This window comes from Episyrphus balteatus, chromosome 3, assembly GCF_945859705.1.
Source record: "Episyrphus balteatus chromosome 3, idEpiBalt1.1, whole genome shotgun sequence".
In the NCBI taxonomy this organism is placed as follows: domain Eukaryota; kingdom Metazoa; phylum Arthropoda; class Insecta; order Diptera; family Syrphidae; genus Episyrphus; species Episyrphus balteatus.
Window position 1 is genome coordinate 127130578 of NC_079136.1, and position 17828 is coordinate 127148405.

At 31.1% G+C, this 17828-nt stretch overlaps 1 protein-coding gene across 4 annotated transcripts in view; it reads left to right on the forward strand.

Moving 5' to 3' along the window:
* LOC129913366 (neurogenic protein big brain) overlaps nt 1-17828 on the forward strand; it is a 59599-nt gene that overhangs the window by 14050 nt on the left and 27721 nt on the right. For 2 of the 4 annotated variants that reach the window (XM_055991992.1, XM_055991991.1), the window contains 2 exons: nt 9998-10164; nt 11837-11963. In XM_055991992.1, coding sequence (XP_055847967.1) covers nt 9998-10164; nt 11837-11963 — 294 coding nt within the window. Of the gene's footprint in view, nt 1-5180; nt 5563-7724; nt 8044-9997; nt 10165-11836; nt 11964-17828 lie in introns of those variants that run through there. The other 2 variants (XM_055991990.1, XM_055991993.1) reach the window with 2 other exon arrangements.

Genomic DNA, 17828 nt, shown 5'->3' on the forward strand with positions numbered 1-17828 from the left:
AATTACAAACCCAGTGACAAGTAAGAAATTGTTGAAAATAACAAACATGTATACAACACATTTTAAAGTAATGGAACAAAATTTAAAAAAAAAACAAGGTTTTGTAGGTTATAAACCTACAAGATAGATTGTGGACTTTTTTTTTTTTAAATTTAGTCGACCAACACTCAACACACATGTTGGTTTTCACAGAGCAATCTGTTCCATATTTTTATGAACAGAGCTCGCCAATGGCGGGATTTTCCGAAAATGGTTGTGTTTGAATTTTCGGATTTTTCGCGGGGATAATATGGAAAGTTTGATTGCCAGTGTTTTCAACTTGGTGGGTTTTTTTTTCTCTTAGCATGGATTCAAAACAAAACCAAAATAAAGAAACATGTGTATAAATTTGGTGGATTTTTTGTTGATTTATTGATGGTTACTTTTACTTCAGTGATTGGTGAGAGGAAAAATATCTACTTTGTTGGCAGCTTCAAATCTGGACCCCGTTTTTCGTATTGTTCACCACATATGTATATGCCTTACATTGTCCAATACACATAGGGAATACAAAAATTATCTGCGATATTTCCTTCCCTGTACAATGAAACTTACATAAATGATACTCAAAAGCTTCCCTTTTTAATATTTTACGAAAAAACGGGTACATGGTACAATTTTATTAGTTTCTTTTTTTTTCTACGAAGAATAGGTTTTTTTGACAATATTGTACCATAATCTTTTACGAAAAACTGGCTATAGTTTTTATTTCCTGTTTCCTACCACGAAGAAGTGGTTGTTAATCTAGTGAGATATCAAAAGATAGGTCTTTTTAAGTTTTATTCATAACTGGAAACCAAAAGTTTGTTGAAGGTCTGGTTGCTGAGTTATTTGTATTCAAACATGTTTTTTTACGTTCGGAGAGAGATATCTGCGGACAAGAGTCTTGAAACAAGTTTTGGTTTACAGATACGAGTTCACAATGAGCAAGCTTTTACATTTGGGTAAAAAAAATACAAATCTATTTTTTTTTTAAGATTTTCGAGAAAAAATCAAGGTTAACCGCTTGCCTAAAAAATAGGCATTTTCAAAAATTTCCTCCATATCCATCGAGTGATACATCAAAAGAAGGGCCTCTTTAAGCTCTATTCATAACTGAAAACCAAAAGTTTCTTGCAGGGTTGGTTGCTGAAATATTCGCAATCCAAATATCGAAATTTTTTTTGGAAGAAGATATTTTCGGATCAAGGTCTCGAAACAAGATTTGGTTAGCAGATATGAGTTCACAATGAGCAGGCTAATACGTTAGGCCGTGTGCGAATTGCGTTAAAATGTTGGTTAAAATATGACGTTTGGTTAAAATTTGACACTAGCATGGTGAATAAAATGGGTTAAAATTTACCCAGCTGCGGAGCAGGGTTAGTGGTTAAAATTTGACGTTTCTCAAGATAGAAAGATCAAGATAGATTTGAAATTATTTTTGTTATAATGCGTTGATATTTTAAGAAATGTTAAAAGTATTAATACAAAGTACTTCCTCAAATTAATACTCATCTTGAAAAATTGAAAATCTACTAATTGTTTGTTTGTTTTTTATTTTTTATATTTCTATTTTGTTGGCAGCTGGTGAACTACAAATTAGTGTTAGAAGACTAAATTAATAAATTTCTTTTTGATCATAATGAAATGGGAATTTATCGATAAAATAAAAAAAGTATGTGAAATTGAGAATTTCTTACATTTTCATACTAGAATATTTAACTTGATATATTTTCAACTGGGTTTTGTTAAAAAAAATAGTTAATTGAATATAAGAAAAACCATTTTTGAGGGTAATTTTGTTTTATCTTGAGGGAATTTTATTCAAAGTAGTACCAAGAAAAAAGTCCTATTTAATACATTTTAACCCAATTCGCACAGCAAAAAAATAAATTTGATCCTGTTTTTAACCAAACGTCAAATTTTAATCGTGGTAGAAATTTTAACCAACATTTTAATGCAATTCTCACACGGCCTTAAGGTTAAAAAATTACAAATATATTTTTTAAGGATTTTCGAGAAAACCTTGCCTCAAAATAATGCATTTTAAAAAAAGTCCTCTAAATCCATCGGGTGATAGATACATCAAAACATAGGCATATTTAAGCTCTATTCATAACTGAAAACCAAAAGTTTCTTCCAGGTGATGGTTGAGGCTGAAATGCATCCTGAACTGTGAGCGCCACCTTAAGTAAGGAAGTAAGTAAGGCTGTGGTTTTATAAAAAAAAAATCCTTGCAATCGGCTTGTTCGTTTACGAGAAATTCATAAATAAAAAAAAAAACCATTTATGGCAAGTACCATGAATAATAGGGTGGGTCAAAAAAATCGAAATTTTTTTTTTGATTTGGTACTCCGAAAAATCGATTGCTAGACCCCTCTAGAATATACACACCAAATATGAGCTCTTTATATTAATGGGAAGGTCCTCCGCTTTGCAATTTTCCATTTTTACATCAAGCTTCTACTAAAAAAAAATATTTTTTTTATTAATTGACTTTTTAGCAAATTTCTTTTCAGATTCTTGTAGGAAATTGAACGCTCTTCAAAAAAGGCCCTATACACTTTTTCGTTTATCTAACCGTTGAATAGATATTTGAGGTAAAAAAATCGAGAAAATCTTTAAAAATTCGTTTTTTGGTCTTAATTTTGTAACAAACTGAAAAATTATAATCATCAAACGCACAAGACATATTCTTGTTGGAAATTGATTGCTCCACAAAAAAGGTCTTATTAACTTTTTTCATTAATCTAACCATTCTAAAGATATTCGAGGTCAAAGTTAAAAAAAATTATGAAAACATTTTATATTTTAAAAAAATTTCCAGTTCACTGAAAATTCATTATTTTCAATTTAGCAAGACGTATTCTTGTAGGGGCTTAAACGTTCAACAAAAAATTCCTTGGCATCAAATTGATTGCTTTAACCGTTTAGAAGATATTCGTATCCAAACCAATGCCCACTGATTTCAATAGTTTTCTTATGGCCCGTATGCATTGCGATTTGGATACGAATATCTTCTAAACGGTTAAAGCAATCAATTTGATGCCAAGGAATTTTTTGTAGAACGTTTAAGCCCCTACAAGAATACGTCTTGCTGAATTGAAAATAATGAATTTTCAGTGAACTGGAAAATTTTTTAAAATATAAAATGTTTTCATAATTTTTTTTAACTTTGACCTCGAATATCTTTAGAAGGGTTAGATTAATGAAAAAAGTTAATAAGACCTTTTTTGTGGAGCAATCAATTTCCAACAAGAATATGTCTTGCGCGTTTGATGATTATAATTTTTCAGTTTGTTACAAAATTAAGACCAAAAACGATTTTTTAAAGATTTTCTCGATTTTTTTACCTCAAATATCTATTCAACGGTTAGATAAACGAAAAAGTGTATAGGGCCTTTTTTGAAGAGCGTTCAATTTCCTACAAGAATCTGAAAAGAAATTTGCTAAAAAGTCAATTAATAAAAAAAATATTTTTTTTTAGTAGAAGCTTGATGTAAAAATGGAAAATTGCAAAGCGGAGGACCTTCCCATTAATATAAAGAGCTCATATTTGGTGTGTATATTCTAGAGGGGTCTAGCAATCGATTTTTCGGAGTACCAAATCAAAAAAAAAAATTTCGATTTTTTTGACCCACCCTAATGAATAATGGTCAAATGGTAGTTTTGGTTTTTTACCTCTAGAAAATCATTAAAAACTTTTAACTTCCATAGAAAAAGGCATACATCGTAATTTCATGTCGAATTTTTTATCTAAAGTTCGATTTTGTTTATAAATTTTAAACTTGCCCTATAGTAAGTACCTTTATTGCAACTACCTATAAATTCACCATTTGGAGTTCATAACATCCAAACTTCTTTCTAAAATTATGTTTTATTGCTTTTCTCAATTGGCCACTTTTTGTGAAAGCGTGTCCTTTTTCCATTATCAATTAAAACACTCGTGAAAGTTTCTGTAAAATGCCCATTAAGTAATAAAAAAATCATTCCGAAGTTTTAAAAAGTTGGTTAATATACCTTCTTAATTATTAATGGAAATGGTTATTAAGATGGTAGAATTAGTTCCTTATTATCTTCTTTAATTTTCGTACTCATTCTAAAAAAAATTATTTTCACCAAAAAATGTAAGGGTTGTTAATTTTATTATTATCATTTTTCCCAACCACCCTGCCACCCAGCCAATCACCACCAAAATACTTGACAGTACATCTTTCCCTCATTCCATAATCCTGTCTCTAAACATCATTGAACTACACTTGTTCCTGCTGTTAAATCAAGTGAATCTCTCTTACGCACCAGTTCAACACTTCCCCCTCTTTTCATTTCTCAGCCAAACGGAAACAGAACGCGATACGAATTCCACCCTGCATTTTTATTCCCGTCACTCCTCTTTTCATCTTTCATCATCAAAAAAAACTGTAAAAGAATACTCATACTCACCACTATTTTTCACTTATCGTTCATTATCACACAATCAACCCCCGGAGACTCAACCGAAGGTACATTTACCTTTTATATTCTAACAGTACAGAAAAGTGCATTTGAAACTGTTAAATTAAGAGGGGGTGGTTATTTTGTTTTGATTCTCCAATTCCAATTTGTTCCACACCTGCGTTCCTTTTCCATTTTGAATGAAACGAATTCACCTTGCTACTGGATAATGCGATGGTGGCGATGGTGGTGGTGGATTTTTTTCAAATTTCACCCAAAAGTATCTTGTATCTTTTTTAGTTGCCAGTTTGAGTTGGTCGTATCATCTTCATCACAGGATTTGTTGAACATTCGGTGTCGTTTCTCGGTGTTGATAGGACGTCTCTGAGCGCGTGGTAAAAATCTGATGGTAACGAGAATTCGAAATAAAAAAAAAACAAAAAATCTGTTGAGGGCAACCGGCATATTTACTGAGAGCAAATTTGCATTTTTTTTTCTTGTTTCTCAATTAAAATAAACAAAGCCAAGAAGTGAGCAAACAACCTTGCGGCAGTGCACACACAGTGAACAATTTTTGAAGCAAAACAAAAATACTAACAAAAGAAAAAAAAGAGAATAACATTTCTGCCATCAATTAAATTCAATTTAATTCAATTTATAACATTTTCATCTTATTTTTGCGCGGCAATAATTGTGTGTCGAGTCTTGTTCTGTTTTTTTGAAATTGAAATTAATTTTTAAGTAGATTTTCTGGCGGTTTCAAAAACTATGAGAACTTAAAGTCTTGAGTTCAAGTTATTAAATTTCTGTTGTATTTGAGATTTTTTGATTCTTCGTTTGTCATCTTTTTTAATTGAACTTTGATTCAAGTGACATATAATTTTTTTTTTATCTCGATTTAAAAATTTAAATGAAATCCACAATGGCTGATGAAAGTTTACATTCGCCTTTAGACCAAAATATCGATTATCATATTGTAACTTTATTCGAACGATTGGAAGCAATGCGTAAGGATACAAACGGACATCCTTCGATAAGTGCTAGATTATCGAGTACATTGCAACCAAAAAGGAGTATGCATGCGGAAATAAGGACTTTGGAGTTTTGGAGGTGAGTTTTATGTTGGAAGGAAGGATGCCTTCCTGTAGGTACCTACTTGTAACTTGTAGTCGTTTGCAGTATGTTGTATATGAAATGGTTCTTAATTGGATTTTGCCAGAAGGGGTTCTTGTGATATATATTTTTGGGACATATATCCAATTGAAATAGCTTGAAGTTTTCTTGTTTCAAAAAGTTACAACTCTTTAGTTAAGGAGAAGTATATAAATTCTTGATTGATTTCGAAGTAGAAAACTTGTATTTTTTTTTTAATTGAAAAACTCGATTTTATCATTTTCATCTTAAAGTCTTTGATTTTTTTAAAAGAAAATGGCGCTTAACGTAAGATTTCCTGGATTGTAGAATTAAAAAAAGGATGTATAGTATTGAAAAGCATTTTCAATAATTTCTCATCTCTGAACGATAAAAAATGTTTTAATCATTTTGAATGTGAGAGAAATTTCTCAATAAATGGCGCCCAACATAAGATTTCTTTTACTAATAATGATGTGCTATCCAATGCAGAACATTTATAAATTCTTTTTTCTTATATTTTTAAATTTTTTTCTTATTCATAAGTCGATACTTAAGCTAGGGAGGTTTTTTTTTTGTATAAAATGGCGCCCAACGCGAGATTTCCTGAAATGCCAGATTTAAAAAAAGGATGTAGTATTGAAACGTATTTTCACTAGTTTTCCTCTCTGAACAATAAAAAATAAATATGTTTAATTAGAGAGAAATTTCTAACTAAATGGCGCCTAACATACGATTTTGTTTCCAAATATTGCTGAATGCTTCTCAGTGGAAAAACATTTTTGTTCTTATTTTCATTGTCTTTTTATTCAATATGTATTTAATAAATTTTTCTAAGAAACTGGCGCCCAACGCACGTTTTCGTAAAATGATGGATTTATTAAAAAATACAAAGACACCTATGGGTTAAATTTAATTATTTAAGTCAAGTTTTTCTTGAAGCAAGGTCTCTATCATTCAGTGTTTTTGTCTTTTTCATATGTGTTATTATCTTTTTTAAATTTATAAGTTGATATAAAAGTTGTGAGCTGTTTTAGAAAATGGCGCCCAACGTGAATTTTCGTGAAACTCAAAATTTTTAAATAAGGAGCGATTCATTGCCTTGTTTTTTCAATTTGAAAATAATTTCATAAATGGCGCCCAACCCGAGATTTCCAAAAAGTGAGAAACTGTTTTTAAACATTGTGTTTATCTCTAGGAACATATTAAGTCTCTAAAACTATTTAATTTTTTGACATTAAAATGTCAAATTCGAAATATACTTTTCAGCCGATATTTTTGTAAATCTTAGGACATGTATCTTCTTTTTTTTAACATTTACTCAATTCCGAATGATGATCTATTTATTAAATAAAAAAAAAAAAAAAAAACACAAAATTCATGCTAATGAGGGAGTACAAAACAATGATACAATAAACTACTAAGTCGCCAGACAGATGGTAGTGTTAAAATTTTTTTTTATCACTATATCCCGAAAAAAGAAGTCCAATAATTGGAGAGTTAGAATACATTTCTTTCGGAGCCCATTACTTCACAATTAAATCGATAGTAAAAAAAAACATTTTTTTTTTTGTAAAAAGTAAGGTACCCATGACAGTTCCCTGATGTACACCAATTAACGTCACTTTTATTTTATTTTGGTTTCACAAATCAAAAACGAAACATTTAACCTATTTCATGTGAGTTAAATATTCTCGTATAATGAACACTTTTCCCTACCATATCCATCAAATCAATTCATCGTTTCAAAAACAACATATAAACGTGCCACATAATTATCTGTAAATTTTATCCCTGTCAGCATTTAATCCCTTCGATTTATTTCTCGATTAAAAATAAAATCCAGCTCCATACAGTCATCATTACCATCATCATCGTTTAACATTTCTCTCTCTCAATTATATTGATGAAATTCAACAGCTTCTGACAGAAGCACGTAATCTCTTTTCTGTTTTGTTTTTTTTTTTTTTATTAACTGATTCCTCTCATTTTCTTCTATTACATTCTCATGCTCTCGCCTATCTAATTAATTGAACGCGTTTTATAAAGAAGGTCATCATCAACTGCGATAAAGTTTTTATTGTTTCGCCGTTTAATCTTTAAAAAACTTCCTTCCTCTATTGATGTTGTTGTTTTTGAATCCCAGTGTCTTATATTGATGAGATTGATTGTTTCTCCTTTTCAAAAAAAAATATAAAAGACAAAAAAAAAAATCTCCAATAAATTCTCGATTGATGATAAGTGTGACATCATTGTTTATGTTTAACAATCTCCTCTATTCCAGGGTATATCGTATCTATCCTATTTACTCCTACGTCCCTCTACTATCAGTTCATCAAATAACCTATATCGAAATACAAATATTGAGTCAAGCAAAATCCAATATCACAGTGAGTTTGTTCGTTCGTTTTCGTTCGAAGTCTTTGTGTTGCCTCGGAACAGCTGTATTATAGTTTAAAGGTAAAGATATACCCAAAAGGTAGGGCAAAAGAAAAGAGTAAGTAGCAAAAGTCCATCCGAATTCGAAGCAGCTGCAAAATTATTTATCAGAGAAACACTTTGCCAATACCAAACAGCAACACAAAACAAAAAATACTGGCAATTTATCACATGGAGGAGTTTTTTTTTTTTTATCTTCAGAGTCAGTATGGTGAAGTTTAAAACGTGTTGCATGGTTCAATTATCAAGAAGAAGAAGAAAAAAAAAATTAAAGATAATGCAACAAAGAAATAAAAGGAAAAGTTACTGCATCACACAGGCCTCTCTGTCACTGTCTGGGGTCCAAGGAAATTTTGTCATGTTTAATTTGCCTCAAGATTTTTAATGTCACCCTTGACTGAAGTTCAAAAACAATTACAAAATGTATTGAAAGAAAAAAAAAAATGCGCGCTTCACTTGCGGTCTATTATGTTAGGAAAGTGATTGTGCTAAAGTCACAGCTTGAAAGATTTATTTGATTTATTTTATTTGTTTTGTGTTTTTTCTTTGTCGTCACTATCTTAACAAATGTGGAGATGCAATATGTTGCAACTGGTTTCGTTTTGTTGAATGACTTTGACATTTTCTAAGTAATTCTTAAAACTGGCGCCCAACGTGAGATTTTTACAAAAAAAAACGCAGCAAGACTTCACTTAACAAACTAGTAGAAATAATACAATCGATTTGGGTTTAATAAATGGCCTCCGATTTGATTCCACAAGTTTTCTAAGTGAATTTAAAAAGTGCAGCCTAATGCGAGATATTTCGTTCGTTTTTTGATACAAACAAGAGCACTTAGGTCCGTTTTTTTAAAATCTGAAAATTTTCCTTTGTCTGAGAAAAGCTTTTCTGACTGAATTCAAAAAGTGGCGCCCAACGCGAGATTTTTTTTTTTTTTTTTGTTTATTCGTACAAACGAGGGCATTGATATTACGTGAAACCTATTTTTCGAACACCCGAAAAAACTTTCCTTTGCTTTTTTTCTCTTTTTTCTGACTGAATTTAAAAAGTGGCGCCCAACGTGAGATTTGTGTTCGTTTATTTATACAAACAAAAAAAATCGTTACTAAAACGTAGGACCGTTTTTTTTTTTTAATCGAAGAACGTTTCTGTGTCTGAGGAAAGTTCTTGTTTTTCTGACTGAATTTAAAAAGTGGCGCCCAACGCGAGATTTTTTTTTTTCGTTTATTTGTACAAACGAGGGTCTTAATATTACGTGAAACCTATTTACAAATCCCCGAACTTTCCTTCCTTTGCTTTAGAAAGAGCTCTTGATATTCTGAGTGAATTTAAAAAGTGGCGCCCAACGCGATTTTTTTGTATTTATTTGTAGATAAAAATGAAGAAACATTTGAGCACCAGCTCAATGCGAGAACATTGACCTTAGGTACAATCCATAAACATTCGTTATACAAAAACTGTCACTCTGTGTCACCACCAAAAAACAAAACATCGTTTCTATCCAAAAAGACATTCCATTTGTTATTGTTAAGTTTAACAAAAAGTTGCCTTAAAAAAAGTTTTCCAACTGATGTTTGCCCCAGAAAAATCTCTAGAGCATTTTCTCTCAAAACCTCAATGGTATTATAGACAAATGAAATTCAATTTGTACCCTCTTTCTGCACAAAAAAAAATAAATCCCCTAAAGCTCACACAACCTTTCTTCTAAACCATAATAATACATATAGACTTTCATTATAATAAATCTATCACCTCCCTTTTTTCTCTCTCTCTCTCTCTACAAAAACCATAAAACACTATTAAACTTTATTTCCTTGTTATACAAATTAATTTCCCCTGTGAGCCATATATACATATCTATGTACAACTAAAATAAACGTAATAAATTATTAAAACATCAACATCACAAAAATTTCTGATACCATTATTATTAAATTCTATTAAATTCTTCTATATACGTCTTGTTCAATTACAGGTCAATAATCTGTGAGTGTTTGGCATCGTTCTTCTATGTTTTTATTGTTTGTGGAGCAGCAGCTGGTGCTGGTGTGGGAGCTAGTGTATCATCGGTTCTATTGGCTACAGCACTAGCATCTGGTTTGGCTATGGCAACATTAACTCAATGTTTTATGAATATCTCTGGTAAGTGTTTTTTTTTTTTTATGTTTTTATTTTTTCTATAAAAAAAATCATATAAAAAACTTAGTTTATTGCCATCCCCCATAATAATACAAAATGTCAAGAAATGTGAAGAAAAACCTATATACTTTGAATAAGTTAAACAGAACGAATAAAAATGGAGCCCTTTAAAAAAAAAAAAAGAAAAAAAAAAACAAAACAACACTATGGGGACCCTTTTCTTTGTTTAAACACAATTAGTTGTTGAATTTTTGTTTTTACTGTCAATGTCTTTTCTATCACTCTCTATATCTCGGAAAACAATCAGAACTCGATACATTGTATACAATACAACCGAGAGATACACCCTTTATCTTAAATCATCATTTTTACTTCAGATTTTATTTCAACATATTTTTTTTTTTTTTTTTTTTTTTTTTTTTTTTGTAAGGTTAGTAGCAGTGAGTAGGTAGTAGAGTAGTAGAAAAGGAAGAAATCCTTCAAGCATAGCAAGGCATTAATTTGATTCCTTCATTTTACTCCTTTTGTATTCGGTTTTTCTTTCTTTCAAGAGCAACAAGTGCCCTCATTTTTTTTTATTATGTATTTATATAAAGTCACTATAGCGAAACGGAACCAATATGGCAGTTCTTCTTTCTTTCTTTGTTTTTCTTGGTTTTTCATGATTTGCGGTTTTTAGGGTTTTGTTTTATTCACATGAAGGTATCAAGTACCTATCCCAACCAACCCAACCTAAACCCGAGTTGTTCTTGGTGTTTGAATGGAATTTTAAATGAATTGTCACTCTATGGTTCAGCGATTGTGATGTTTTGATTTCATGATTTTTATATTCCTTATCTCTTTTTTTTCTTATTTTTTCTGTTTGTTTTTTTTTTGGTTCTTAAGCACATCCCTGTGTTTTTTTTTCACAAGAATGATATTGGAATTTTTTTCCTTATCTTCGTTCTTTTGATGTGGGGTGGCAACATTTTTTTTCACCCGATATCACATTCATTGATATTCAAATTTCGTTTTGCTGTCAAAATTAGTGGTTTACATTTTTGACAGAACAAACGAAACCGCTGTATCATTTTTTGCGGACTTAATTTCAGAAGACATATGAGATATGAACTGTATCCGTTTGATCGCTGTTCTCTCAATTTGTTTTAAGTTCTGTTTGTTCGTTTTTTTGAAAAAAAAAAATGTCCTGTCACTAAACAAATCTTCGCAATTTAAAGGCGAAAACACAAGCGACAAAAAGTTTCTTTTATTTCCACTGACGTATAAAGGTCCATCGCCCGGAGTAATACCAGTTGCCTGAAAAAGACAGTACCATTAAGGGAAAGGAAGTTGCTTCATTCCGGGATACGGAACAGTGTGTCCGGCCTGAAATTTCATCGAACTAGCCACAATATCAATCAAAAACTGTCGTTATTCTCCTTCTCCCCCCCCCCCCTCCCCTCCTTTCTCATCAATCAAAATTCACCTCTTCGTATTTGAACTTACCTGTCAAAAGATCGCCTTCATATTTTTCTAATTTTTAATTGTTTAATAATTTTGATTGATATTGTACTTTTTATACGTTTTTTTTTTAGTTCATCATTCATTAATTACCCTTGCTCTCGTTATCTCTCAGAGCCTAACTAATTTTGTCATTTTTTTGTTTTTTTTTTTTCTTCTTCTTTCTCTCAAACAGGTGCACACATTAATCCTGCAGTGACGTTAGCATCATGTGTCATCCGGATAATAACACCATTGCGTGCTGCAATGTACATAACTGCCCAATGTGGTGGTGGAATAGCTGGAGCAGCACTACTTTATGGGTAAGTCAAAACCAAAAAAGAGTGAAAATTAAATTTATTTTAAATATTCTTTTTGTACCTACATTATTTTTAAAATGCATCAGAGAACTGGGAATTAAATTTTTTAATAATCCCCAAAGCACTCGTGTATATGTATATACTCTACAAACAAACAAAAAAGTAAAAAAATATGACAAAAGTAATCAAATTTGACCAGGGTTTGTTGATGGACTGTCTGTCCGTTGGTTGGGCTTTAGTTGTTGGTTCATTGACAGTATCTATAATATGAGTCTCAACTGTCATTTTTTTTTTTTATTTTTTTGCTAACCAAACAAACCCTTGTGACTTCACCTTAAGGTTATGAACTCTTAAACTTCTTCAATTTCATCCGTTTAAGACGAAAAGGTGTTTTTTTTTCTTTTTGTTTGTTGCCTTGCTTCTAAATTACACGATGATGATGGGAATTTCTCCCTCCTGTGACAGTTCTAAATATGTTCAAGTTTACATAAGGTCATGTATCATAATGTTTAGCACCAGTGTCTTTAGCACTTGTCTCATATTCATTGTGTACCTACTACTAGTGTTGTGGGTAAAGAAAATAATGAAACAGGAAATAAACTTGAATGGGCTAGGGCTAAGGGTAAGTACCAGGTGTGTGTGATGTTCGTACATATGTACCTACCTGTTCTGGCATTTTTTTCCATTCCTTCCTATCTGTCATTCTGACACTGGGTAATTCTAATCTTTTTTGCATTCGTTTCTGTTGTTGTTGTTATGGAATTTTCATCTTCTGTGAGAACTTTTTTTTCAGGACTCTCACCTCTATTTGTCTCTAAGAAAGTGCAAGAGTAAACATTATGTCCCTGTGGTAGATGTGCTCGACAATGGACAACAGAGCACAACATATCAAATGTCATGACGTTTTATTTGCTTAACCTGCACCCTAAAACCATTGTGTTGCCTCCCTAAAAAGAACACACAACTTAGCAATGGGAGAGAGACTCAAATGTCAACAAAATAACAACAACAACAAAAAAAAAACGAATAACTAAATTGTCACTTTGCCAGGAAAACAATAAAAATCTTTATTTCTCTCCTGTGAAGGAATAAAAATTAATATGGGTTTGTGTGTAGTTATTTGTACACACACATTTACCCATAACAAGTAAAAACTGAGAGTCTCAGAAATGACAGCTTCAGGAACTGCTACTGTCAAGTACTTCACCCAAAACGAACAAAATCAACTTCTTAGCTTCTTTTTTTTTTTTTGGTTTGGCACCAATTGTATTGGCAAACGTCAAAGAAAGGAAAAGAATCCTCGTCGCAGTTTCCTTATTGCATTCCTCATGATAGCTATAATAAAATGGGGTAGCGGAAAAAGGAACTAAAAAACCAAGAAATTACCACTTTTTTATTTGCTATTTAAACCTTTTTTAAGTTCTGTTTGATTTTGCTCATTCTCTTAAGTTTTTTTTTTTTTTTTCTGAGGAAGTGTTGAAAATCATTTTGGCCTCAATTTTAACATTTTTAGCTTGTGCTTAAAAAAAGTAAAGAAAATAAAAACAGAATCCAAAGTGGGAAAATGGTATTTTTATTTCTGACAAAAACAATATCCAACTGGGGAGTCCTTTTTTAATGTCGACGTGGATGCTTTTGAAATTTAAGAAGGCTAGTCATCAGCAAATGACTGCAAAGTGTAAACCTACCTTTTTTTGTGTGTGTGCTCCTTTTTTTTCAACTTATGGTTGGATGGCTATGTCAATATATACATTTTTAACGTTTAACTTCACTGGGAACTAATAATTCTGGGAAAAGTTTAATTTGAACAGAGAAAGTTCTTTTTTTTATATTTTTTTAGTTCTCATGCAAAAATTGTTTGTGGTTATTTTTTTGACCAATTTCTTGTTGCCAGTTGTATGCAATTATTGTGCCAAATATGTTGTGATAATTTGTATTCGATATCAAAACGAATGTTTGGAAAAGTAATTTTATTTTGCTTTAGAGCCCTAAAGGGTTTTTTGCTTTGTGGGTTTGGTTTTGTTCAGATTGCGGTTACTTAATTTTGATTCCCAGAAAATTTAATTTGTCATTTTGTGTGTAAGCTCTTTGTGAAGAGTTTTATAATTTTGTTACGACATAAATGTCAAATATCTGTCAATGTCAGTCAAGGAGGTATGACAGTCTTGTTAAATAATGAACAAGTAGAATGCTATGTTCGTGTTGACGTTAATCTTCTTATTTTAACTCATCATAATAATTGCAGATAGCAAAACAAATGTCAAAAAAAACGGAGAAATTTACTACAACTCAAAGTGACAGGAAACACGTAAACGTCAATTTTTCAGCGAAGAAGAAAAAAGTACAAGGTCATAATCTTGTCTTGTGTTCTCTTAATTGCTTAAACCATGTTCCTGTTGACAAAATTTAAACATATTCCGTCAGTTGTATAAAAAGAATGAAGAAAATAGTTACCAAACAGATCTTTTATCATCTTATTTCTTAGTTATGTTCGCGTTAAGTGTGATCATATAAAATCGGTAACCAGGATTGACAGAGCTTAGTAACATTAATATACCTGAATCTTTTTGACACATTAAAATTAGGCAAATCACATTATTTCCTATTTAAAGAAAGAAAAATGCTTAGATATTTATCTTCGTCCTTTTTTAAGAGCATAGACAAAAAACACCGCATCCTGTCCGTGGCATTCATCAATGTTATTCCTATTTCTATGAGTCTATTCAAATGAAACGAAAACATCTGTCATCTAGGATTTCCTTCTAACCTAAGAAAATTTATTTTTTTTGTCGTTCTAGTTGGAACGAATCCTAGATAAAGGATCTTTCACTCCAAAAAAAAAAAAAAAAAAAAAAAAACGATTTAAAAAAATCACAGTAAGCCACTTAATACCTACGCATTACACTACGCTATGTGGAACGTCACAGAGAATTACAACCGGTGCCTATGTATGTCTATAAGGGATCGAATAAGGATCCTAGATCCTTTTTTATCTATGATGGTTTATTGTTGTTGTTGTTTATTTTGGAAGTATAAAGATATTTTTTTAATAGGCGACGTTTTCTTTAGATTTTTTTTATATACTCAAAAAAGATATTTCGGGAATCGGCTTTTGTCTGTTCAACATCTGTTCCTATGAAAAAGGAAAAAAAAAACACATGCAGTACAATCATCCAGATTTCAGATCACTAAGAAAGGCTGGAATTTAAAATCTTTCACTTTTTTTTTTGGCTTTTGGTTCTTGTTCTTTAATGAAGACTGCCACAGATGGACAGATTGATGGTAGAAAAAAGAAAAAGAAGAAGAATAAAATTATCTTCTCTTGGTATTCTTTTTTTGAGGGTTTTGGGAAGTGCGTGGTAAAGATTTAATTTTTCTTCTTTTTTCCCGCCCTTTTTTCTTTCTGTCCACCATCAAAATGTGAAAAAGTTAGCCTTTTTTGGAGTCTGCCCTTTTGCTGAATATATTCAACAAGAACAAAAAAGAAGCAACAGTTTGGTAAATTTTTATAATTTTATACCTAAAATAGGTAATGGGCACACACTGCATACATTGAACATGAACGCGAAAGACGAAAACGTAAGAATTATTGTGGAACGTTCCAAATGGAGTGTGGAGTGCGAATGGAAATAATAAGATTGGTTCTTTTAGAGATTTATGGTGGCAGATATGTTCTGGTTCTTTGATTTTATTTTTATGTGCCAGATGTTGTTAAAAAAAAGAACAGTCGTTTTTTTTAATTAAAGTGCGTAACGTACAATGACATAGCACGTTGTTGACGAATTTATGTGAGATGCCTTTTTTGTCTTAAAAGATTGAATACTTGATGTAGAAACTTAGGAGTTTCGGAAAAAAAATGGTGTACCACAGGGTTCTGTTCTGTTTACTATACTCTTATAACATTTTAAAAACCTAATATTTCATAACAAATTGAAAATACAAATACTTAATACCTATGAATGCAATTAATAAAGTAAACAAACAGAACCCAACAAAAAATTGCTTATCGATAAATTTGAGTTTTTAAAACTGTCAAAATAATTACATCGTTAAGAAAAACTCCAATACAGTCAATTCTAAATCTGTCAAAACCAAAAATGACAGATACTTTGATGAATTGAAAAACATTACCTTAGTTGCTTTAGTTTCAAAGAGAAAATATTCTCTTGGTTCGTAATTTTCGATTGTAACAAACTGAAGTCTAGCCATTAAACCCCTAGCCATTTGAATCAACTTGCTCTGCATTGCATTGAATAAGAAGAAATCTATAAATATCTACATAATACTCTTATATCAAACACCTCATCATTTCTATTGAATTTGTCACTTTGTCTGTCACCGTCTGCATGCAAAAAAAAATGTAGAAGATTTTCATTAGAAAAGAAAAAGATATCAAGTGTCAACGAGTAAACATCAATTGCAAAATTCATCGAAAAGCAATCACTTGGGTTGATCTCTTCAAGAAAAAAAAATAATAAAAAGAGCAAAAAACATTATGAGACGATAGTTCAAAGATAAATAAAGAATCATCAGAGCAATAACATTCATACATTTATGTAGACTTTTATCTTGTCACAATTTTTTTTCTCCTGAACTGAAAAGAACTTATGCATACCAGGGAGGCATATATATTTTTTTTAATCTCAGTCTTTTGAACCAAAAAAAAAAAAGAAAATGCCGGGAAACCCAAAGTAAATATCTACTCTTTTCAACATTTTTTTGATATTTTTTTAAGACCACATGTAGATAGATTGGAAAAATGAAAATCTTAAATCGAATAGGCATCTTTGACAGATAAAAGGTCTACATAACGGCTTATGTTGTCACTTTAACCCTTTCTTTGGCATACCAAAAAAAAAAAACTGCATAGCGTAAAGCCTTTACGGCATTTTGATTGAACATTTACCATTGAACCACTTCAACATAAGGCCAAAGTAACGAAAGGGTAACATAATAAAAAAAAATTAAATAACAAAAATATTCAATATCAACCCTAAAAAAGTTCTGTTTCACATAAAAAAACAAATTCATATTGGCACTAGCATGACCTCAGAACTGTCAAACATAAACACAATTGTCATAAATAAAAACGAAGAACGAAATCAAATGAGGTCATGTGTGTGCATTAAATACAATATTTTTTTTATTGATTTTGGTTTGGTTTAGGATAAAAAAAAATTTGTTTAGGGTCACGTTGCATATAAAAAATATACTTGAAAATAAGGTTGAGTATAAGGAGGATTGAAATTATAGAGAACCCCCATCACATCAGCCATTTAAGATTGTATATACACTCAACGATTTATTTATCGAAAGGATTGTTACAATATGAGGAAAAAACAAACTAGGTCTAAGGGTTAAGTGGCATAAACAATGATGTCGCCATAGTTTATCTAGGTGTTAGGGAGGGATGCTGGTTATTTATATTTTTTGTTTTTTCAACACCCCACTTGATGTTGGTATATGTTTTCTTTTTATACATTTTTTTAATTATTTTATTGGGAAAGATGGAAGTTTAACGACACGAAATGCATTTATTTTTACAGGAAAAAGTTTTTACTTCATGAATAGGAACACGTCTAAATTAAGTCATTGACTGTGTTCACATCGGCCTCACCCCGCTTACTCATTTTGACATTTATGTGATTCCGAAGTTCTTAGATTTGATCTCCTGCTACTCTTGCCTATCTCTTTCTCACCAAGTGAAAAAGCAACACTGAAATGTCAACATAAGTTACAGTTTACCATTAGCCTAGTTCATTTTCTGTAGTTTAAATCTGTGTTCACATTCGACCCACTTATTCGTGGCTCCGTTTGTTACCTTATAGAATGAGATGAGGATGAATTTTTTGATATATTTTATAAATA